General features: G+C 43.2%; 1 protein-coding gene across 1 annotated transcript in view; it reads left to right on the plus strand.

Moving 5' to 3' along the window:
* The first annotated feature begins 1,265 nt into the window (after positions 1-1,265).
* The window catches only part of CFAP97 (cilia and flagella associated protein 97), a 53,624-nt gene continuing 29,203 nt past the window's right edge, over positions 1,266-25,686 (plus strand). The window contains 3 exon segments of the mRNA XM_010377944.2: positions 1,266-1,362; positions 16,324-16,634; positions 16,637-17,383. Coding sequence (XP_010376246.2) covers positions 16,340-16,634; positions 16,637-17,383 — 1,042 coding nt within the window. The 5' untranslated portion in view covers positions 1,266-1,362; positions 16,324-16,339.

The following is a 25,686-nucleotide window of genomic DNA, read 5'->3' on the forward strand; positions in this document are numbered from 1 at the left end:
GGGTTTCACCATATTATTCAGGCTGGTCTTGAACCCCCTCTCGGGTGGCCCATTCGCTTCAGCCTCCCAAAGTGCTGGGATTACAGGCGTGAGCCACCGCGCCCAACCAATGCTTTCTTTTAGGCAACAAAAAGAGAATTGATTATACTTTTGGTAATTAAGACCAACAAGTACAAAATGCACTGTGAAGGACGAAAATAGACAATCCTTACTGGAACTCCCGGGGACAGGGTAAGACCCATATTTCCTACCCTTCTTTGCGCTTAGGTATGAGCAATATTTATTGAGTACCTACTGGATTGGGTACCATTGCTGCTGTAACAAATTACTACACATTTAGTAGTTAAAACAACACAAGTGTATCGTCTTACAGTGCTGAAGGTCTTAAGTCTAAAATCAAAATTTGCGGGCTTGGGTTCCTTCCGAAGGTTTCAGGAGAGAATCCGTTTCCTCCTTTTGCAGCTCCTACCTGCACTCCTTGGCTCATGACCTCTTTCTGACATCACTCCAACCTCTAGCTTCTGTGCTCACAGCTCCCACTACTGACTTTGAACTTCTTGTCTCCCTCTTATAAGGACCTTTGTGATTCCATTGGTCCACTGGATAATCCAAGTTAATCTTCCCATTCTGATCCTTAATCACATAAGCTAAATCCTGTCTGCTACATAAGGTGACATATTCACGTGTTGTGGGGATTAGGAGGTACACATTTTTGGGGTGCCATCATCCCACCATACCTGAGAGTTCAACGAGAAGTTATTGCATTCAATATATTCTGCAGAGATCATTTTTACCTTAGATTGTTTTAACTACCCACCTCGTTTACCCCTCGGCAAAGGTCTTTGCATTCTGCTACCAGCCTCTGGTCCATAGAACTAACTAGTGGTATGAACTAAACTTTGCTGATAGAAAATATCACAAACACACAGCCGCCGTCCTTTTTTATTCTTGTTTTGGTAGAGAATTACAAGATAATCAAGGCAGCTTTCCCTATTAACTCACGATAACAACGGGGCCTACCCGCGTCGCCCTAGGCAGCCGGGAGCAGCAGTAACGCCTCTAGGGCGCCCTGGCAACCACGCGGGCTGGACCGCCTTCTTCCGCGGCTCTTCTCGTGTGCGCGTCCCCGGCCCGGCCTCCAGCTCCGCCCGCGTGGAGCCCCGGCCTGGCCGCCTGCCCGCCGCGCTCTGTGACGCCCGCCGCGAGGGCCGCGCGAGGCCCGGCGTGCGCCCGCGCCGCCCCTCCTTTCCCTTTCCGCTCTCTCCGCCTCCGGAAGCGCGGGCGCGCGGCGCCGGGAGCCCGTTCAGGGTCGCGGGAGTGCGCCAGCGCCGCGCGTGGGGCTGTGGCGGCCGCGGCTCTCAGGTGAGGGGCGCGCCAGCGGCTCCAGCCTCCCTGCTCGCGCGGTGCCCGACACGCTGCTTTCCGTTCGAATCCGTTTCCCCGCTCCGGAGCCCAGGCGGCGGCGAGTACTCGGGGTGGGTTTAACGAAGCCTGCGCGGGCGGTGGGAGGCCGCGCCCCCACGACAGAGGCGCCCGTGGCGGCGGGTCCCGGCGCCGCCCCACCCCGTTCCCCGGTGAGAACGGTGGGTCCCGCCCTCTCACGCGTTCCGGGGAGCGTTGAGGGTCAGGATCAACCCTAAATCGAGATTGGGCCGCGACCACATGCAGGGCCTTGACGACTGCCTCCTACCTCTAGGGACTCGAACCTATCCCACGAGGCCCGAGGGGCTATTTGCCTTCCGGGGACGGTAGGGGGTGTGGACAAGAGCCTAGAGTTCCTGGAAACAGGTGTTTAATTTGGGCCGGGACTTTCATGTACCCAATTGGGTATCTTGTTGGAGGCCTGTTGTACTATTTAACTACAGAAATGTCACAGTAACAAGATGACAGTTTAAAAAGTGTCCGGTGCTTTTCTGTGTATCTTCCTGATATTGGGTGAAAGCACTAGTCGGGTTACTGCTGACTGTAGGACCTGGCAAGTGGGGCGTGTCCAGTGACTCTCAGGCAGCTTTGGTGAAAACTTACCTCTGTCTCTATTTTTGTTTTTTGAGACAAGGTCTCGCTCTGTGGCCCAGGGTGGAGTGCACCATCATGTCTCACTGCAGCCTCCCAAGTCCTGGGCTCAAGCCATCCTCCTGTTTCGGCCTCCCAAAGTGCCGTGATTACAGGCGTGGGCCACGCCCCTCCTGGCAAAACTCTGTCTTGATTGAGCACCAGAGGGTTGTTATGGACTGATGAACTATCCTTTAATTTTACCCTTTCCTAGTTTGTTGTAAAGACCATCTTAACTACTTTATTAAGTCATTTTTCTTCTTTATTCTCTATGGTAAATTGAATCACTTCGTAGTAAATGTTATCCAAAGAATTGCTTAGTGGATGGGATTGTTGGGTAAATTTTCCTGTAAATTAAGTCACATGAGTGTTTAAATCTTTGCAATAACTCTGTTGGATATTATTAACCGAAATTTAAACCTGGAAAGTCTCACAGGCAGCGGACTACGCACCACTGCGCGTGAACTGTGACCGCTTAGGGAGGCAGCTGGCTTCCAGCTCTTAGGGACTGTATGACCTTACCATGGATGCAGATAAAGGCATAGTTCTGGTGTGTGTATCTGGAGGGGTGGGGAAAGAGGACAGGAAACTAGGCTGAAACATGGTGATTTCTTTTTTTTTTTTTTTTTTTTGAGATAGGATCTCACTCTGTTGCCTAGACTGGAGTACAGTGGCCCCGATCTCGGCTCACTGCAGCCTCAGCTCCCAGGTTCCAGCGATTCTTCCACCTCAGCCTCTGGAGTAGCTGGGACAACAGGCGAGAGCTATAACGCCCGGCTAATTTTTGTATTTTTTGTAGAGGTGGGGTTTGGCCGTGTTGGCCAGGCTGGTCTCAAACTCCTGGGCTCAGGTGGTCTGCCTGCCTGGGCCTCCCAAAGTTACAGGTATGAGCCTATAACATAAGCCACCACACCCAGCCACACACATACAAGGCGATTTTTCTGCCCTTGTGGGTAGCAAAGAGCACGGCTCGATCTTAAATCTCCTAACTCTAGACTCCTTTGCAGGATAAACATTCTTTGAATGACTAAATCCGTCAGGTTCTCCTTTGGGTACTGGGGATACAAAGATGAGGAAGTGACGAGGAGCTCCCCAGTCTGGCAAGGAGACAAGTGTAGGGGACGGGGAGGGAAAAACAAAAACCTTTTTCCTGCAGCTGGGGCTCCAGAAGTTAAACTTACAAGACAGGGGAAAAGGCGTACGTATTTTATTTTATGTTAATTTTTACAATGACAGAGGGCTTTCCTAGAAAAGAAGTGGCTAGGCCAGAAAGTTTGTATACAGTGTTTAAAAGATGATAAACTGTGGAGATACGACATGAAGAGATCTTAAAACCGGGTGGAGGGTTAGATTTCTAGGGGTTTAAACCATGGGAATAAATAAAGGCATACCTTGGAGATATTTTAGTTGGTTGTAGACCACCACAATAAATTAAATCTCGCAATAAAGCAAGTCACATGAATTTTTTGGTTTCCCAGTGCATATAAAAGTTATGTTTACACTATACTGTGGTCTGTTAAAGGTATAATGGTATTATGCTTAAGAAATGTACATACCTTATCTAAAAAATAATTTATGGCTAAAAAATGCTGTCAATCATCTGAGCCTTCAGGGAGTTGTAATTTTTTTTGCTGGTGGGGGGTCTTGCCTCACTGTTGATGGCGGCTGACTGACCAAGATGCTGAGTGCTAAAGGTTGGGATGGCTGTAGCAATTTCTGAAAATAAGACAATAATTAACTTTGCTTCATTGACTTCTTTTCACAAAAGATGTCTGTAGTTTGTAATGCTGCTTGACAGCATTTTATCCATAGTAGAACTTTTCTTTTTTTTTTGAGATGGAGTCTTGCTCTGTCACCTGGCCTGGAGTGCAGAGGTGGGATCTGGGCTCACTGCAACCTCCGCTTCCCGGGTTCAAGCAGTCCTCCTGCCTCAGCCTCCCAAGTAGCTGGAATTACAGACATGGACCATCACGCCTGGCTAATTTTTATGTATTTGTAGTAGAGATGAAGTTTCCCCATGTTGGTGAGACTGGTCTCGAACTCTGGACCTCAAGTGATCCACCCACCTCGGCCTCCCAAAGTGTTGGGATTACAGGCGTGAGCCACAGCACCCAGCCTCACAGTAGAACTTTAAAACGAGGTCAGTCTTCTCAAACCCTGCCGCTGCTTTATTAGCTAAGTATACGGAGTATTCTAAATCATTTGTTGTCATTTCAACAATGTTCACAGCTTCTTCGCCAGGAGTAAATTCCATCTCAAGAAACTTTCTTTGCTCATCCATAAGAAGCAAGTCCTCATCTGTTCAAGTTTTATTATGAGATTGCAGCAATTCAGTTACATCTTGAGGCACTGCTTATTTTTTCTTGTTTTGAGACAGGGTCTTGTTCTGTCACCCAGGCTGCAGTGCATTGGCATGATCACAGGTCATTACAGCCTCAACCTCCCCAGCCCAAGTGATCCTCTTGCTTCAGCCTCTACAGGCACGTGCCACCACATCCAGCTTTTTTTTTTTTTTTGAGACAGAATGTCACTCTGTCACCCAGGCTGGAGTGCAGTGACACGAGCTCGGTTCACTGCTGCAACCTCTACCTCCCAGGTTCAAGTGATTCCCATGCCTCAGCCTCCCAAAAGTAGTTGGGATTACAGGCATGTGCCACACCACCTAGCTAATTTTTAGTAGAGATGGAGTTTCACCATGTTGACCAGGCTGGTCTCGAACTACTGTCGTCAAGTCATTTGCCTGCTACAGCTTCCCGAAGTGCTGGGATTATAGGTTATAGGTGTGAGCCACCGTGCCCAGCTAATTTTGTAGTTTAGTTTTTTCTTTTAAGAAACGGGATCTCACTGTGTTGTCCAGGCTGATATAAAACTTCTGGGCTCAACTGGTCCTCCTGCCTTGGCCCTCCAAAATACCAGGCTCCACTTCTAATTCTAGTTCCCTTGCCATTTCTACCACAGCTGCAGTTCCTTCCTCCACTTAAGTCTTGAATCCCTTAAAGTTATCCAGAAGGGTTAGAATCAGCTTCTTCCAAACTCTTGTTGATGTTGATATTTTGACCTCCTATGAATCATAAGTGTTCTTAATGGGGGAAAGTTTTCAATTTATTTTGCTCAGATCCGTCAGAGGAATTATTACCTATAACAAATACAGCCTTACAAAATACATTTCTTGAAAAGTAAGACTTGAAAGTTGACTTACTTCTTGATCCATGGGCTGCAGAATGGATGTTGTTAGCAGGCGTGAAAACAACATTGATCTTGCACATCTTCATGAGAGCTCTTGGGTGACCAGGTACATTGTCAATGAGCAGTAGTATTTTGAATTTTTTTGTCTGAGCAGTCGATCTCAACAGTGGGCTTAGAACATTCAGTGAATTATGGCTGTAAATAGGTGTGCTGTCATTTGGGCTTTTTGACTTTTTGTTTCATATATAGACGACAAGCACAGTAGATTTAGCATAATTCTTAGGACCCTTAAGATTTTTTCTTTTTTTTTGACAGAGTCTTGCTGCCTTGCCCAGGCTAAAATGCACTGCCACAATCTTGGCTCACTGAAACCTCTGCCTCCCTGTTTCAAGTGATTCTTGTGCCTCAGCCTCCCAAGTAGCTGAGACTATGAATATAAAAATTAGCCCGGCTAATTTTTGTTATTTTTAGTAGAGACGGGGTTTCACCATATTGGCCAGGCTGGTCTCGAACTCCTGACCTCAGGTGATCTGCCTGCCTTGGCCTCTGAAAGTGCTTGGATTATAGGTGTGAGGCACCGTACCCAGATTTTTTTTTTTTTTTTGAGATGGAATCTTGCTCTGTCACCCAGGCTGTAGTGCAGTGGCCCGATCTCAGCTCACTGCAACCTGCCTCCTGGGTTCAACCTATTCTCCAGCCTCAGCTTCCCAAGTAGCTGGGGTTACAGGTACATGCCACTACACCTGGCTAATTTTTCTATTTTTTGTAGAGACGGGGTTTTGCCATGTTGCTCAGGCTGGTCTCCATCTCCTGGCCTCAAGTGATCCACCCATCTCAGCCTCCCAAAGTGCTGGAATGACGAGTGGGAGCCACTGTACCCAGCCTAAGGGCCCTAATATTTATGAAATGGTAAATGAGCACGGGCTTCATTTTAAAGTCACCAGCTCCGTTAGCCCTTAACAAGAGTCAGCCTGTTCTTTGAAGTGTTGAGACCAGGCATTGACTTCTTCCTCTAGCTATGAAAATCCTAGATGGTTAGCATCCTTTTCCAATAGAAGACTGTTTCATCTACAGTGGAAATCTGATGTTTATTGTAGCCACATTCAGCAATTCTCTTAGCTAGATCTTCTGCAGCTTCTCCATCAGAACTTGCTGTTTTACCTTGTACTGTTTTTTTTTTGAGACAGAGTTTTCGCTCTTGTTGCCCAGGCTAGAGTGCAATGATGCGATCTCGGCTCACTGCAACCTCCGCCTCCTGCCTTCAAGTGATTCTCCTGCCTCAGCCTCCCGAGTAGCTGGGATTACAGGCACGCGCCACCACACCTGGCTAATTTTGTATTTTTAGTAGAGATAGGGTTTCACCATTTTGGTCAGGCTGGTCTCGAACTCCTGACCTCAGGTGAGATCACCGTCTCGGCCTCCCAAAATGCTGGGATTACAAGTGTGAGCCACCATGCCTAGCTTACCTTGTACTTTTATGTTATAGAGAAGGCTTCTTTTCCTTCCTTCTTTCCTTTTTTTTTTTTTTAAGACAGAGTATGTGTCACCCAGGCTGGAGTGCAGTGATGCAGTCTTGGCTCACTGCAGCTTCTGCCTTCCCAGATCAAAGGATTCTCATGCCTCAGTCTCCCAAGTAGCTGGGACTTCAGGCTCCCACCACCACGCCTGGCTAGTTTTTGTATTTTTAGTAGAGATGGGGTTTCACCATGTTGGCCAGGCTGGTCTTGAAATCCTGACCTCAAGGGATCTGCCCACTTCAGCCTCCCAAAATGTTGAGTTTATAGGCATGAGCCACTGCACCCGGCTGAGCAGCCTTCTTTTCTTAAACCTCAAGAGACAGCCTCTGCTAGCCTGAGATTTCTACATCGTCTTTACCTCTCTCGGCCTTCATAGACTTAAGCGAGTGAGGGCCTTGCTTTGGACTAGGCTTTGGCTTAGGGGAACGTGGTGGCTGACTTGGTGTGTCCAGACCATTTGGACTTCTCCATGTCAGCAGTAAGGCTCTTTCGCTTTCTTACTCCTGTGTTCGCTGGAGTAGCAGTCTTATATTTCCTTCAAGAATTTTTTCTTTGCTTTCACAACTTGGCTAACTGGTGCAAGAGGCCTAGCTTTTGACCCATCTCCTGGACTTTTAACATACCTTCCTCACTAAGCTTAATCATTTCTAGCTTTTGATTTAAAATTTTCTAAGGGATAGGAGTTGGAAAAATTTGGATGTTAAGTGGACTTTTAGGAAAATTTCAACTTTTCGCCGTGGCTCACGCCTGTAATCCCAGCCCTTTGGGAGGCCATGCAGGCGGATCCCGAGGTCAGGAGATCAAGATCAAGACCATCCTGGCTAACACGGTGAAACCCCGTGTCTACTAAAAATACAAAAATTAGCTGGGTGTGGTGACACGTGCCTGTAATCCCAGCTACTCGGGAGGCTGAGGCAGGAGAATCACTTGAACCAGGGAGTCAGAGGTTGCAGTAAGCCGAGATTGTGCACCACTGCGCTCCAGCCTGGGCGACAGAGTAAGACTCTGTCTCAAAAAAAAAAAAAATTAAAAAACAACTTTCCTGTTAATATATTTGCCAGTAAAATCCAGCAGAGCCATTCAGTGTAATAGTCACGTGGCTGTTAATAAGTTTATATAAATATGTGTAATATTAATTCTGGGCCAAGAATTAATAGAAACTTATTACTTGTGAGTTAGTAAAAGTGCTCTTTTGTTATGTTTAAGATCTCTTCATTTCTTCAGACAGTGTAATTATCTCTTATAGCTAAATAATTTTCTGATTTCAGTTTCTTCGAATTTCAAGAAAATGTTTATTTTTTATATTTGTAATTTAAACTACATGTCTTTTTTTTTTTTTTTTTTTTTTTTTTTTTTTTTTTCAATTAAGAGGGAGTCTCACTCAATTGCCCAGGCTGGAGTGCAGTGGCAAAATAGCAGCTCACTGCAACCTCTGCCTCCCGGATTCAAGCGATTCTCCTGCTTCAGCTTCCTGAGTAGCTGGGATTACAGGCACCTGCCACCACACCCGGCTAATCTTTGTATTTTTGTAGAGATGGGGTTTCACCACGTTGGCCAGGCTAGTTTTGAACTCCTGACCTCAAGTTATCCACTCCCCTCGACTTCCCAAAATGCTGGGATTACAGGCACGACCCACTGTTCTTGGCCTTAAACTACATTTCTTCAACTCTGGCTCCTGATTTATTCTAGTGAGGCCTTAATCTATTAGCAGAGTTTCCCTAGACACTGTCATATTACCTATGCCACTTGACACTGTCTAGTACCACCCAAAGTTTAAACTTTCATTCCATCTTATATGTATCGTAGTACATTACCTTTTGATGAAAGCTTTTTATCTCCATAGATCAGTGGCATTTCAAACCCTTGCCTGGGACTCTCGGGAATGTGCAGCTGGTTTTACATCAAGGCCTAGTGCACACCATGCATTTAAGTAATAGAAACAACAGTTTCATGAAACTTACTCTTATAATATATAATGCACTCTTTTTTTTTTTTTTTTTCTTTTGAGATGGACTCTCCCTCTGTCCCCCAGGCTGGAAGCACAATCTCAGCTCACTGCAACCTCCGCCTGCTGGGTTCAAGTGATTCTCCTGCCTTAGCCTCCCGAGTAGCTGGGATTATAGGCATGTGCGACCACACCCAGCTAATTTTTTATATTTTTAGTAGAGACAGGGTTTCATCCTGTTGGCCAGGCTGATCTTGAACTCCTACGTCAAATGATCTGCCCGCCTCGGCCTCCCAAAGTGCTGGGATTGCAGGCATGAGCCACTGTGCCCGGCCTGTAATGCACTCTTGATTATTACACTCTGTTCTACTTCTTTGTCAGTTTAATGATTGACACGAGCTACTGAATTGATTTTACACTGGATTGTGACCCATAGTTTATAAGATATTACTCTAGGCTATGCCGTTAAACCATTTACTTTTGAAATTTGAAGAAACTTAATTTAAAAATTTTAATTGCAAAAATATTCTTAACCACACAACAAAGTAAGAAAGGAAAAAACCATAAAACCTCAGTTCTTTTTAGAGTCCAGAATGCTCACCATTACACTGTGGGGTATCCACAATTCTTTTTATTCCACTCCTTGACTTTTTGTTTTCAAAGGTGAATTATCTTACAAAAAAAGGTGACATTTTTGGGAGTTTAATGACAGTGTTATAAGACCAATTCACCATTCAGTGGCTATTTTACTTTTTTTTTTTACATTCAAGTGGGCAAAATTAGATTATGATTAGCCTCAGTCTTTATGTTTGTGATGACCCATGATCGCAGGCCTCTATCCAAGTTTTTATATTTCTCCTTCCCCTGACCACACTACTCCTCTCCCCTCCCCTCATGGGTTATACTCATGTTTAATGTATGTCTTTCGAATCCGTGTTCTATAACTTGGCTCGTATGTTTCTGCTCATGAAGAATATAGCATTGTTTTGTATATGTTTTAAGTTTTATGTAATTGTATCATTGCTTGCTTGCTTATTTATTTATTTTGAGACAGGGTCTTGCCCTGTAGCCCAGACTGGAGTGCAGTGGTTAATCATGACTCATTGCATTATCAACCTCCTGGGCACAAGTGATCCTCCCACCTCAGCCTGCTCAGTAGCTGGGACTACAGGCACACCACTATGCCCAGCAAATTTTTATTTTTTAATTTTTTGTAGCGACGAGGGCTCATTATGTTGTCTGGAACTCCTGGGCTCTGGGCTCAAGCAATCCTCCCACCTTGGCCTCCCTAAGTGCTGAGATTACAGGCATGAGCCATGGTGCCAGCCTCACTGGCTTTTTAAATTCTGCTTTTTTATTCAATGTTATTTTTGTAGATCTCAGTGTATCCTTTTTGGCAGATATGTGCTTATGCAACGTTTTATTTATTCATTTTCCTCTTAATGGACAGTGAAGTTGTTTCTCTTGCATTGCTGTTGCAAACAGTAGCAGATGCTGTGGTGTGGCGAACATCCTGTGTACGTGCCCAGGATCACACAACTGGGAAGCAGCAGAATCGTATTTTGAGTCTGGGTGCGTCTGACTCCATTCATTCGTTTCAACCTCTGAGCAGACTCCCACACATCACTTACGTGCCTCATTTATGACACAAACACTATTATGGTAACAGTAATGGCACTACAATGGGATTGTGTGTCATTTTTCTTTTAATAGGTCAGTTCTTAATTTATGGCCTCCTCCCCTCTAGTTTTGCTTTAACTGTAAATTATATTATTCAGTATAGAAAAGTTTTGTATTCTGTACTTTTCATGTTCATACATCGTCTAAAGCACGGGTCTACAAGCTGGGCACAGTGGTGTGCGCCTGTAGTCCCGGCTGCTCTGGAGGCTGAGGTGGGAGGATCACGTGAGCCCAGAGTTGGAGACTGCAGTGAGCTAGAATCCTGTCGCTGCACTCCAGCCTGGGCAATGGAGTGAGGACCTGTTTCTTTAAAAAATATAAATAAAATCAACCAGGGATCTACAAACTTTTCTTTTTTTTGAGATGGAGTCTTGCTCTTGTCACCCAGGCTGGAGTGCAATGGCATGATCTCAGCTCCCTGCAACCTCTGCCTCCCATGTTCAAGTGATCCTCCTGCCTCAGCCTCCCTAGTAGCTGGGATTACAGGCATGCACCACCACGCCTGGCTAATTTTTGTATTTTTAGTAAAGAAGGAGTTTCGCCATGTGGGCCAGGCTGGTCTTGAACTCCTGACCTCAGGTGATCCACCCGCCTCGGCCTCCCCAAGTGTTGGGATTACAGGCGTGAGCCACCACACCCGGCCTACAAACTTTTCAGTAAGAGATCAGATGGTAAGTATTTTAGTCTCTGTGGGCCATAGGGTCTCAGTCACAGCTACTCAGCTCTGCAGTCGTAGTGTGAAAGCTGGGAGAGACAATACCTGTGTCCGCGAGTGGGGCTGTGTTCCAGTAAAATTTTATTCACAAAATCAGACGGCAGACAAGATCTGGCTTATGGACAGGTACTTTGCTGACTCCTGATCTAAGTGATTATGTTAACAGTAATATTTATCTATAGAAGCTTTTCAATGTTACAAGTAATGCTGGAACTCCCTTTATTTGTCTATTTATTTATTTATGAGATGGAGTCTCTCTCTGTCGCCCAGGCTGGAGTGCAGTGGTGTGATCTCAGCTCACTGCAGCCTCTGTCTCCCGGGTTTCAGCAGTTCTCCTGCCTCAGCCTCCTGGGTAGCTAGGATTACAGGCACGTGCCACCACGCCCAGTTAATTTTTGTATTTTTAGTAGAGACGAGATTTCACCATGTTGGCCAGGCTGGTCTTGAACTCCTGAACTCAGGTGATCCGCCCACCTTGGCTTTTCAAAGTGCTGGGATTACAGGCATGAGCCACCACTCCCAACTTCTAAAGAGTCTCCCTTTGTTGCCCAGGCTGGTCTTGAACTCTGGGCTCAAGTGATCCTCCCACCTCAGCTTCCCAAAGTGCTGGGATTACAGACGTGAACCACTGTGGCTGGCCTAATAAAGTTTTGTTTGGTTTTGGTTTTGGTTTTTTGAGAGAGAGTCTCTCTCTGTCACCCAGGCTGGAGTGCAGTGGTACAATCTCAGCTCACTGCAAACTCTGCCTCCCGGGTTCAAGCGATTCACCTGCCTCAGCCTTCTGAGTAGCTGGGATTACAGGCGCCCGCCACCACGCCTGGCTAATGTTTTGTAGTTTTAGTAGAGATGGGGTTTCACCATGTTGGCCAGGCTGGTCTCGAACCCCTGACCTCAGGCGATCTGCCCGCCTTGGCCTCCCGAAGTGCTGGGATTAACGGCTGTGAACCACCGTGCGGGGCATCTTTTTTCTTCTTAGTATAGTATCTTTAGGATAAACTTCCAGAAGTGACGTTACTGATTCAGAAGTTTTTAGTTTTTTTAATGACTCTAAAAGTGCCAGATTCCTTTTTGAAAGAGACAAGTTTCAGTTTGTATAAATTACTTGAGATGGCCGGGCGCAATGGCTCACACCTGTAATCCCACCATTTTGGAGGACTGAGGCGGGCAGATCATCTGAGGTCAGGAGTTTGAGACCAGCCTAGCTAACATGATGAAACCCCATCTCTACTTAAAATACAGAATTAGCCGGATGTGGTAGCTCATGCCTGTAATCCCAGCTACTCAGGAGGCTGAGGCAGCAGAATTGCTTGAGGCAGAGTTCGCAGTGAGCCGAGATCATGCCAGTGCACCCCAGCCTGGGTGACAGAGTGAGACTCTCAAAAAACCAAAAACAAACAAAAAACTTTATTAGGAGGCCAAACACAGTGGCTCACGACTGTAATCCCAGCACTTTGGGAGGCCGAGATGGGGGACTCACTTGAGCCCAGAGTTCCAGACCAGCCTGGGCAACATAGGGAGACTGTCTCCAGAAAATAAAGAAGAAGCTGGGCATGATGGCTCACGCCTGTAATCCCAGCACTTGGGGAGGCTGAGGTGGGCAGATCACCTGAGTTCAGAGTTTGAGACTAGCCTGGCTAATATGGCAAAACCCCTTCTCTACTAAAAATACAAAAATTAGCTGGGCGTGGTGGTGCATGCCTGTAATCCCAGCTACCTGGGAGGCTGAGCCGGGAGAATCACTGAAACCCGGGTGGTGGAGGCTGCAGTGAGCCGAGATCCCACTACTGCACTCCAGCCTGGGTGACAGAGAGAGACTCTGTCTCAAAAAAAAAAAAAAAAGGGAGAAAGAAAATAAGACAAACCCGGGTGTGGTGGCGCATGCCATACTTCCAGCTACTAGGGAGACTGAGGTGGGAGGATCACTTGAGCCCAGGAGTTGGAGACTGCAGTGAGCTAGAATCCTGTCACTGCACTCCAGCCTGGGTGACAAAGCAAGACCCTGTCTCAAAAGATAAAACATAAAAATAAACTTTATCAAGTATCTGTCTTTTAAGGATTTGGGATAGAGACTTCCCTCTGTCAGTTTGGATTTTAAAATGAGAAGGCATTAATCGATGCTATGGAAAATAGTAAAATTTGTATTTTAATGTTTATTAGGTATACATTTATAATCTTAAATTTTAAGATTCTCCTGTGCATTAGAATTTTAAAACTCACTTGTATTTTGCTTAATCTTCACTTGGCTGATAAAATATATTAAATTTTCCTAAACGTTGTATACCATTTGCTAACTTGATTAACATCACAAATTTTTATTGTTTAGATTTTTTTTTTTAAGTACCTCAAACCACTGGCTAGGCACACTTACAAACCTAACAAAGGAACTCTTCCTAAACACTTAGATATTGTTTATAAAACAAACTAAGTCTAAACTTGCTGATTTAATCAATTAGATTCCCTTCTGTGCTTAAATGTAGATGACAGTTAAATTTTTTTTTTTTTTTTTTTTTTTTGAGACGGAGTCTCACTCTTGTCGCTGGGGCTGGAGTGCAGTGGCTGGATCTCAGCTCACTGCAAGCTCCGCCTCCCGGGTTCACGCCATTCTTCTGCCTCAGCCTCCCGAGTAGCTGGGACTACAGGCGCCCGCCACCTCGCCCGGCTAGTTTTTTTTTTTGTATTTTTTAGTAGAGACGGGGTTTCACAGTGTTAGCCAGGATGGTCTCGATCTCCTGACCTCGTGATCCGCCCGTCTCGGCCTCCCAAAGTGCTGGGATTACAGGCTTGAGCCACCGCGCCCGGCCGACAGTTAAATTTTTATGAATCTAATACATGAGAATGTTTTCAACTCTTCAAAACACTAAAGACAAGCAGAATTAACCCATGATAAAATGTTTTACCACACATACCTTAACCTGTCATGTTAATTTATCACAATAGTATTAATAATACAAGTTTGACTCATTTTTAAATTATATCTATACTTTAAAAAAGATTTTTTTAAGGTTGCACAGTCACTTAAGCAATTAAAGGCTGCAGAATGTTGTGGCTGGTTTAGGATACAGATTACATAATCGTTTATTCCCTGATTTGATGTAAAATAGAATTAATTATATTTTTAAGACAGAGTCTTAAAGACAGTGTGAGCACTGTTGCCCAGGCTGGAGTGGTACAATGGTGTGATCTTGGCTCACTGCAACCTCCACCTCCTGGATTCACGCCATTCTCCTGCCTCAGTCTCCCAAGTAGCTGGGATTACAAGTGCACACTACCATACCTGGCTAATTTTTTGTATTTTTAGTAGAGATGGGGTTTCACTATGTTGGCCAGAGTGGTCTTGAACTTCTGACCTCGTGATCTACCTGCCTTTGCCTCCCAGAGTGCTGGGGATTACAGGCATGAGCCACCGCGCCCGGCCCTTTGCTGTTTTATTATTGGAAATTATTTTATTGTTACTTTTGAATATCAGTGTGTACTCATGGCTTCTCATGGAAATTAGTTTTTCATTTTTATGTATACTTGCCTTTTTTCTTATTCAGTGCTGAATTGTCCAACGTGGACAGTGGAAGCCCCTTTAAACTGATCCTCTGTTTCATTCCCGCCACCCCAGGCGTATTTATGAATATTGTGCTTTCTGGCAACAATAAGCTGATCCAGGCTCTTTGCCTCCAGAAATGCAGTCCCCTGCCTGCCAAGGAGTCCTGGGGTTTTTGTAGTGGAGAATAGTATTAGAAGGTCAATTCTGATCTTAAGGTTATCAGTAATAGATAATGTGACACAGCTGCTTTGACCACTGTAATAACAGTTAAAAAAAACATTTTTTAAAGACTATGGCCTTATAATGATGTTTCTAATTTAACTGTATGGAATATTAAAATATTTTAAATCAATGTTTTTATCGTAGTAATATATATAAATTTACAGGTCAACTAGTAATTTAAGGTCTATAACAAAAACAGTGGTCTCTAAGGAAAAAAACACACAAAAATCAAGTGGTCCCTGCCCCATAATAAAGGGAACTACTCTGAACATTTTAATCCAGTTTTTGTAATACTTAACTCCATGTGTCTGAATAATATGCCTTGATTTTTCCATTTTAGACAGCCATTGGCTGTCTGCTGTGAAACATCTCTTATATCAGACCCCCTTTAACACAGTGAGACATATATACTCTTCCCCTTTCATTTTCTACATGTGGTTTTGGCCCAGTTTGTGATTACACATTCAGAAGTTTGACATACCTGTGCAGCCTGTATGTGTGACTTAGAACTTTTGTTCCTCTTCAAGAAGGGATGGGGAACCTTGACAAGAATCATCTCCTTGTCTCTGCTGCTTCCTCCCTAACTGCGGTAAAGGAGCAGAAAGGGGACAGAGACAGCAAGTCCTGAAATATGTTAGGCAGTCCTCACTGCACGGCTTCCACTAGAATCGTGTTTGGACTGGTTTAGCTGGTCCTATGAGATTTTTCTTCTTTTCCTTTCTTTTATTTTTTTGACTTTTATTCTCAAGGGAGGTGACCTATGAGATTTTTTTTAACTCTATCCTTTCTTATTCTAAACTCTAATTGTATTTAATTTGTATATTTTTTTGGGTTTTTGTTTTTGTTTGTTGTTGTTGAGACAGAGTCTCGCTCTGTCACCAGGCTGGAGTGCAGTGGTGTGATCTCTGCTCACTGCAACTTCCACCTCCTGGCTTCAAGCAATTCTGCCTCAGCCTCCTGAGTAGCTGGGACTACAGGCACGCACCATTACGGCCAGCTAATTTTTGTATTTTTAGTAGAAACGGAGTTTCACCACATTGGCCAGGATGGTCTCGATCTCTTGGCCTGGTGATCTGCCCGCCTTGGCCTCCCAAAGTGTTGGGATTACAGGCGTGAGCCACCGCGCCCAGCCTTTTTCTTTGTTTCATTGTACTTAATTTATAGAAGGCAGATTATCCTTAAGGTTCTCTTAGGTATCCATGTTTGTGACATCCTTGCCTTGATGATCTGTTATTTTATTGTGAACTTAATTATGGGACTTTTTTATTTTTCAAATAATTGGTAGAACTTGTTACTCATACAACCCCATCATCACTTCCCTGAGTTACTTTTTGTTGTTGTTTTTATAATGTTTCTTTTTATATATTAACCACACTTGGCAGTTTGGGAAAATAATTATTGTATACAAATGGAAAGTATTTGGAAATCACTCTTTAGTCTGATGTTTACTTTTTTTTTTTTTTTTTTGCAGATATATTTTTGCCATCATGGATCAGTTTGGAGATATATTAGAAGGTGAAGTCGACCATTCTTTCTTTGACAGTGACTTTGAAGAAGGAAAGAAATGTGAAACTAACTCAGTTTTTGACAAGCAAAATGATGACCCGAAGGAAAGAACAGATAAAGATACAAAAAATGTGAACTCGAACACTGGAATGCAAACAACAGAAAATTATCTTACTGAGAAGGGAAATGAAAGAAACCTGAAACTTCCCCCAGAACACCCTGTTGAGAACGATGTTACACAAGCTGTAAGTTCTTTCTCATTGCCAGCCTCTTCAAGATCAAAAAATTGTGTGATGTTACAACAGGACTTAAAATACACGTGTCCATTCCAAATAGAATTCCCAAAATTGTAAAAGAAGGTGAAAATGATTACTACACAGATGGAGAGGAAAGCAGTGATGATGGGAAGAAATACCATGCCAAGTCCAAGTCTGCCAAACCATCTACCAACGTTAAAAAAAGCATAAGGAAAAAGTATTGCAAAGTTAGCTCCTCTTCCTCCTCCTCTTTATCTTCCTCATCTTCGAGTTCAAGCACAGATTGTTTAGATGCAGGGTCTGAAAGCCATCTATCTGATTCGTCTCCATCACCCAAGAAACATGTATCTGGTGTAACCCTACTGTCACCAAAACAGAAGTATAAATCAGAAATAAAATCGACAGAAACACAGCCTTCAAGTACTACACCAAAATGTGGCCACTACCCCGAGGAGTCTGAAGATACTGTGACCGACGTAAGTCCCTTATCAACTCCAGACATTAGCCCTCTCCAGTCTTTTGAACTGGGCATAGCAAATGATCAAAAAGTGAAAGTTGAAAAGCAAGAAAATGTGAGCCAAGAAATATATGAAGATGTTGAGGATTTGAAAAATAATTCAAAATATTTGAAATCAGCCAAAAAAGGGAAAGAAAAACATGAGCCTGATCTCTCCTCAAAGTCGTCTTCAGTGTTAGACTCCAGTTTAGACCACAGACATAAACAAAAAGTCTTACATGACACAATGGATCTGAATCATCTTTTGAAAGGTAATTTTCTTTTCCTCTTAAAGTATGTGTATTTATATATGGAGTGTAACTATTAAATGCTATGAATTTGCGTTAATCTAGTAGATATTTTTTATTGTTGGGAATAATTGATATTATTAGTAACTTTACCAAATACTGTATTTTACCATAAAAATATCTCGAATATCATTTGTATTATTTGGTATAGTGATTTGTATTTGTATAACACATATTTTATTTTAGTGCCTTACAAACTCAGAATGCCTAAAGAAAACAGATGGATAAGATAAATGAGAGAAGGGGAGCCAGATGTTTTTCCACTTTCGATAGAGACACGGGCATATTTCACTTTCTTCTGTAAAAAAGGCAGCAGTGCTCAGGTTAACACCTGATGTGGGGTCCTCATATCAGGGACAGTGGCAAGAATGCTGGCAAATGAGAGAACTCAGAGTAAACTAAAGAGGACTCTTCAGACTTTTAAGTTAGAGGCTAAAGAGCATTACTTACAAATAATTACCAAATTGATGAAAAACATTAAGCTGCTTTAAGATATAAGGTATTTTTGAATTAGAATAGTCTTTTTGCTTTGTTTCTGTATCAAGTTATTATTATTTATATTTAGTTTGAAAATAACAATTTTCCAGTTCAAGTAAAAGCAATTTCAAAGTTTATCTTTGGACTAGTTAACAGAACTAATAATGCTGGGTAGGTTTTAGGTCAGTTGATAAAGTTTTTAAATTGTAAATAGAATTCCTTTGTTTGAAATGTTAAAGTCTTTAGCTAGATAAATTACATATGGTAGCAATGTAAGGGCATAAATACCTTGTTAGTAGAACATGGTCAAATTGACAAAGTGTATTTAGGAGCAGTTCACACTTGATGTTCCCTCTTTTGTAGGTTTTGTTTTTTGTTTTTTGTTTTTGAGACAAGGTCTTTCTCTGTCGTCCAGGCTGGAGTGAAGTCACATGACCACAGCTCACTGCAGCCTTGACCTCCTGGGCTTAAGTAATCCTCCTGCCTCAGCTTCCTGAGTACCTAGGACCACAGTCATGCCCCACCACACCTGGCTAATATTTTTTATTTTTGTAGAGATGAGGTTTCACTGTGTTGCACAGGCTGCCTCGAACTCCTGGCCTCAAGCAAACCTCCTACCTCAGCCTCCCAAAGGGCTGGGATTACGGGTGCATGCCACTGCATCTGGCACTTTTGTAGGCATTTTTTCCCCCTTTCTCTGATTGTACCTATTGATTGTTTAGAGTCTCTGAAAAATCACACTCTTAGTGTTGGCCATCACCATCTAGTGGCTAAGCCTCCATCCCATAAATCTTTCCTAATAGATGCTTATTCAGCCTCTTAGAACTTTCAGCATTGAAGAGTTTTCTATTCATGCCCTCAGTTCCTCTCGTAAGAACTAAAGTGATTTTTTACAAAGTAAATTAAAAAAAATAAATAAATCAGTCCTACTAGTTTCCACTCTTCAGTGACTTACTCTTATATTAAAATAATACCTGGCCAGGAGCGGTGGCTCACACCTGTAATCCCAGCACCTTTGGAGGTGGAGGTGGGCAGATCACTTGAGGTCAGGAGTTTGAGAGCAGCATGGCCAACATGGCAAAACTCCGTCTCTACAAATAATACAAAAAATTAGCCGAGGGTGGTGGCACACGCCTGTATTCTCAGGTACTTGGGAGACTGAGGCATGAGAATTGCTTGAGCCTGGGAGGCGGAGGTTGCAGTGAGCTAAGATTGCACCACTGTACTCCAGCCTGGATGACAGAGCGAGACTCCCATCAAAAAAAAAGAAAAAAAACAAGTGTATATACGTGTGTATATATGTATGAAGCCAGGCATGGCAGCACATGCCTATAATCCCAGCCACTTTGAAGGCTGAGGCCAGAGCCAGAGGGTCCCTTGAGTCCCACCTAGGCAACATAGTGAAACCCGTATATTATTATTAAAATAATAATAATATCGGCTGGGCATGGTGCTCATGCCTGTAATCCCAGCATTTTGGGAGGCTGAGGCAGGCAGATCACGAGGTGAAGAAATCGAAACCATCCTGGCCAACCTGGTGAAACCCCGTCTCTACTAAAAATACAAAAATTAGCCGGGTGTGGTGGCGGGCGCCTATAGTCCCAGCTACTCGGGGCTGAGGCAGGAGAATAGTTTGAACCTGGGAGGCGGAGATTGCAGTGAGCAGAGATCGTGGCACTGCACTGCACTGAGATCGTGTTGCACTCCAGCCTGGCAACAGAGCAAGACTCCGTCTCAAAAAAATGATAATAATATCTGAATTCCTTATTATTGCCTAACAGACTCTCATCCCAGGCAGTGCATTAATACCACCTAGAGAACTCGTAAAACAAATACTGATGCCCAGGCTCTGCCCACAGGGATTCTGATGCATTTGGTCTAGTATGCTATTAAGATTGATGAGAACCATGGCTCTACGTTGTATGGGTATCGCTGGCCTTTTGGACCTGATGTCGTATTACTGTGCTCCAGTCACACTTGTTGCTGCTGCTACTGTTGTAAGGACACTCCAGGCTTTTTCCCAGTGGTAGGGCACTTGCATTGCCACGGCCCTTCTTCTTTGCACAGGGCTCTGCTTCTACCTGTTTCTCAAGTCTCTCAGTTTATACATCACTGCCTCACAGAGCCGTTTTCTAGGCATCTATCTTTGGGAGCTTTTACACACCTCTCTGTGTCGCAGAAGCCTGTTTCCCTCCATCGGGATAGTTACCAGACCCTGAAATTAGTGTAGTTTGTTTGCTCGTGTGTCCCATTAGAGTGAATGAAGGCAGGATCTTATTTCTTGTAGGAATTCCCAAATATAGGCACATAATAGTATTTGTAGACGGAAGGGACTGTCAGGAAGCCCTTCTGCTGCACAGCTCTGCTGGTTAGAAAATGTATTTCATATGTTTCGGGGAAATTTGATTTTGTAACAGTTGCCCGTTCCTGTTAAATTTGCCATCTGAAATACATAGAAAAAGTCTGTGCATCCTTCTGCATTATAATCTTTAAGAAGTTTGATTAATATTCTCCCCTGGGTAAAATCTCTAATTTTTAATCAAGCCATCTGGAGTAACAATTTTCACTTTTTTCTTCTAATTCTTATGGCCGCTTCCCAGTCTGTGTGTCCATTAATTAAGCTAGAGCATACGATTCGCTAGGTGGATGATTCATTGGGTTGATAGACAGCAGGCTGCAGCTGTCTCCTGCTCTTCTGGATTTCTGGCACCAACCTCAAGTGTGCTAACACAACTTTTAAACATTTTGATCGTAGGACCCTTTTACATTCATAAAAGTTATTGAGGATTCTGAAGAGCTTTTGTTTATATAGGCTATAGCTTATATCCATAAATATTTACCATATTAGAAATTAAACATTTTAAAAATATTTATTTAATAGTAGTAATAAACTCATTATATAGTTACCATATAATGTAAGTAACATATGTCATGAAAAAGCTGTATATCCAAAAAATCAGTGATTTTTGCTAACCACTAGTGTCTGGTTTAATAGAACATAGCTGGATTCTCAAATCAGCTTCTGCTTATAATCTATTATAATCTATATATCGTTGCCTGAAGGATATACAGAAAATCTGGCATATACAAAATGTGGTTCAAAAATGAAGGAGTATTTTAATAACCTTTTCCGTTAATTGTGGATTTTTTTTTATACCACAAGTCGTATTTTATGCTGCTTTTCTTTTTTTTTTTTTTTGAGACAGAGTCTCACTCTGTCACCCAGGCTGCAGTGCAGTGGTGCGAGCTCGGCTCACTGCAACCTCTGCCTCCCAGGTTGAAGCGATTCTCCCGCCTCAGCCTCCCGAGTAGCTGGGATTACAGCTGCCCTCCACCACACCCGGCTAATTTTTGTATTTTTAGTAGAGATGGGGTTTCACCATGTTGGTCAGGCTGGTCTGGAACTCCTGACCTCAGGTGATCTGCCTGCCTCGGCCTCTCAAAGTGCTGGGATTACATGTGTAAGCCACCTCGCCCAGCCCACAAGTAGTGGTTTCTTAGATGTTAGTTGCAATGTGAAATCTGAAATTAATCTCAATTAACTTTTAATTGTGAACTTCAGAGTCTGTTACATTAAAACATATTGATATTTCTCTTTTTTTAAATTATTATTATACTTTAAGTTCTAGGGTACATGTGCATAATGTGCAGGTTACATATGTATACTTGTGCCATGTTGGTGTGCTGCACCCATCAACTCATCAGCACCCATCAACTCGTCATTTACATCAGGTATAACTCCCAATGCAATCCCTCCTCCCTCCCCACAATAGGCCCCGGTGTGTGATGTTCCCCTTCCCGAGTCCAAGTGATCTCATCGTTCAGTTCCCACCTATGAGTGAGAACATGCAGTGTTTGGTTTTCTGTTCTTGTGATAGTTTGCTGAGAATGATGGTTTCCAGCTGCATCAAAGTCCCTACAAAGGACACGAACTCATCCTTTTTTATGGCTGCATAGTATTCCATGTGTATATGTGCCACATTTTCTTAATCCAGTCTGTCACTGATGGACATTTGGGTTGATTCCAAGTCTTTGCTATTGTGAATAGTGCTGCAGTGAACATACGTCTGCATGTGTCTTTATAGCAGCATGATTTATAATCCTTTGGGTATATACCCAGTAATGGGATGGCTGGGTCATATGGTATATCTAGTTCTAGATCCTTGAGGAATCGCCATACTGTTTTCCGTAATGGTTGAACTAGTTTACAATCCCACCAACAGTGTAAAAGTGTTCCTATTTCTCCACATCCTCTCCAGCACCTGTTGTTTCCTGACTTTTTAATGATTGCCATTCTAACTGGTGTGAGATGGTATCTCATTGTGGTTTTGATTTGCATTTCTCTGATGGCCAGTGATGACGAGTATTTTTTCATGTGTCTGTTGGCTGTATGAATGTCTTCTTTTGAGAAATGTCTGTTCATATCCTTTGCCCACTTTTTGATGGGGTTGTCTGTTTTTTTCTTGTAAATTTGTTTGAGTTCTTTGTAGGTTCTGGATATTAGCCCTTTGTCAGATGAGTAGATTGCAAAAATTTTCTCCCATTCTGTAGGTTGCCTGTTCACTCTGATGGTAGTTTCTTTTGCTGTGCAGAAGCTCTTTAGTTTAATGAGATCCCATTTGTCAATTTTGGCTTTTGCTGCCGTTGCTTTTGGTGTTTTAGACATGAAGTCCTTGCCCATGCCTATGTCCTGAATGGTACTACCTAGGTTTTCTTCTAGAGTTTTTATGATATTAGGTCTAACATGTAAGTCTCTAATCCATCTTGAATTAATTTTCGTATAAGGAGTAAGGAAAGGATCCAGTTTCAGCTTTCTACTTATGGCTAGCCAATTTTCCCAGCACCATTTATTAAATAGGGAATCCTTTCCCCATTTCTTGTTTTTCTCAGGTTTGTCAAAGATCAGATGGCTGTAGATGTGTGGTATTATTTCTGAGGACTCTGTTCTGTTCCATTGGTCTAACATATTGATATTTCTTGATTGAGTTTTAATGTATATTTTACTTATGCATGGTTTTGTAATGTGACATATTGGGTATTTGGAAAATATTGTTTCACTGAGCTTACAAATGTTGGCAGGCCAGGCACAGTGGCTGTGCTTGTCATCCCAGCACTTTGGGAGGCAGAGGTAGGCAGATCACTTGGGCCCAGGAGTTTGAGACCAGCCTGAGCAACATGGTGAAACCCTGTCTCTACAAAAAATACAGAAATTACCTAGGCATGGTGGTGTGTGATTCTGTAGTCCCAGCTACTGGGGGAGGCTGAGATAGGAGGATCACTTGAGCCAGGGAGTTGGAGGTTGCAGTGAACTGAGATCATGCTACTCCATTCCAACCTAGGAGACAGAGCAAGACCCTGACTCAAAAAAAAAAAAAAAAGGTTGGCAAATTTCAGAATACATTATATAGAAATCGTAGTTGTTCATCTCACTACCAGCCTCATCAGAAAGCTCTTGAGAAGCTGTCAAACTCATGGTGGCAGATACAAGTTTACCTAAAATACTATTTTTTGCTAAAAAGCTCAAATTTTATTATTGGTAACAAATACTGTCAACTGTTTTCCTCGAAGTGACAGAGTTGTTCTTTAAAATTATATTTGTAATGCAAAAATTGGATAGTGGTTGAAATTAAATCATAACATTTCATGAGATAATGCAGATCGCTCACTAATATTGTGTAATAACATATATCTATTAAATCATAACATTTCATGAGATAATGCAGATCGCTCACTAATATTGTGTAATAACATATATCTATTAAATCATAACATTTCATGAGATAATGCAGATCGCTCACTAATATTGTGTACTAACATATCTATTAAATCATAACATTTCATGAGATAATGCAGATCGCTCACTAATACTGTGTACTAACATATATCTTGCTGTATTTAGTTTTTTTCTTGCGCGTCAAACTTCTGTTGCTGCATTGCTCTTCCTTCATAATTCTTACTGTGATTTCTGTGTGTTGAACCCATTTCCCGTTCAGAAAAAAAGAAGTGCAGCTCACTGCCAGCACTCATTTCTTGGGGCAAATGGGAAATGTGTTAAAAAGTAGTAGCCTATTGTTTGGCATTAAAAAATATTGTTTTTTTTTTTTTTTTTTTTGAGACGGAGTCTCGCTCTGTCGCCCAGGCTGGAGTGCAGTGGCCGGATCTCGGCTCACTGCAAGCTCCGCCTCCCGGGTTCCCGCCATTCTCCTGCCTCCGCCTCCCGAGTAGCTGGGACTACAGGCGCCGCCACCACGCCCGGCTAGCTTTTTTTGTGTGTGTATTTTTTTAGTAGAGACGGGGTTTCACCGTGTTAGCCAGGATGGTCTCGATCTCCTGACCTCGTGATACACCCGTCTCGGCGTCCCAAAGTGCTGGGATTACAGGCTTGAGCAACGGCGCCCGGCCCAAAAATATTGTTCTTATAAGATTAGGTTAAAAAATGGATTGAAGAGAGAAATGTTCTAGAAGATAAATTAAAATGTTTAATATGTCTAGTGGGCTTGATTTTTTAAATATGGGCTTGTTTGACTAAATCATAATTTTTATTTTTAAGGGGACACTTCCATTTTTTAAAATGTTGTAAGTACTATTTGATCCCACAAATTATAAACCCCACTGTACCCTAGGAAAGAGCATAAAAAATGAGCATACCAAAGGAAGGTATGTTTCAGCCAATCCAAAAAGCTTCTTACAGGAAGGAAACACTCGACTCTTAGAATTGTCAAGTTTTAAAAAACCGTCTACTAGAAAATAGTCTGATTTCTGGGCTTTTTGTTCAGGGTCATCAGTGATTATCCAGGATTTTGAATACAAGAAAAGAATTGTGAATGAAACAATGGTTCTCATATAACAGGCCGCCCAAAGATAGAGTGGGCTTTCAGGGTTGACTGAGTGGCTCAAAACGGCATCAGGGATCTGCTTTCCAGCACTGTTCCTCCAGCCCTGGTGTGGGCTTCCTTCTTAGGCTGCTAGGAGATGTCTGCAGCTGTTTTCAGTGTTCACCTTCAGACACAACAGAGTCCAGAGGGAAGAGACACTGTCTCTTCTCTGACTCTTGGAATGCAGAAAACTTTTTTTTTTTTTTTTTTGAGACGGAGTCTCGCACTGTTGCCTGGGCTGGAGTGCAGTGGCCGGATCTCAGCTCACTGCAAGCTCCGCCTCCCGGGTTCACGCCGTTCTCCTGCCTCAGCCTCCCGAGTAGCTGGGACTACAGGCCCCCGCCACCTTGTCCGGCTAGTTTTTTTGTATTTTTTAGTAGAGACGGGGTTTCACTGTGTTAGCCCGGATGGTCTCGATCTCCTGACCTCGTGATCCGCCCGTCTCGGCCTCCCAAAGTGCTGGGATTACAGGCTTGAGCCACCGCGCCCGGCCGGAGAAAACTTCTTAAAGAAATGTGGCTCAGTCAGCTTCCACTTCGGTCTCCTTGTCCAGAACTAGTTACACTCCCGTTCCCAAACCAGTCTTTGGTAGGGGAAATGGGATTATCCTGGGCCAAGCAGGCTCATCCTGGAAGCCAGGGATCTGTGAAGTAGGAGGAAAATAGATGTACAGTAATTGGGCAGCCAACTTTGTCCAACAGAGCTTCTCAGACTTCAGTATGCATACGGTTAAGCCAGGGATACTGTTAAAATGCAGATTCAGCTTCAGTAAAACTAAGGTAAGAGCTAAATCGGCATTTCTAACCAGCTCCTACTGGTGATACCCGTGCTGCAGATCTAGGGACCTTGGTCTGAATATCAAGACAGTCAGTAAACTATTTGGTTCTATTGAAAATAAAGCATTCTTCACTCTTC

The sequence above is a fragment of the Rhinopithecus roxellana genome, chromosome 2, assembly GCF_007565055.1.
Source record: "Rhinopithecus roxellana isolate Shanxi Qingling chromosome 2, ASM756505v1, whole genome shotgun sequence".
NCBI classification, from domain to species: Eukaryota; Metazoa; Chordata; class Mammalia; order Primates; family Cercopithecidae; genus Rhinopithecus; species Rhinopithecus roxellana.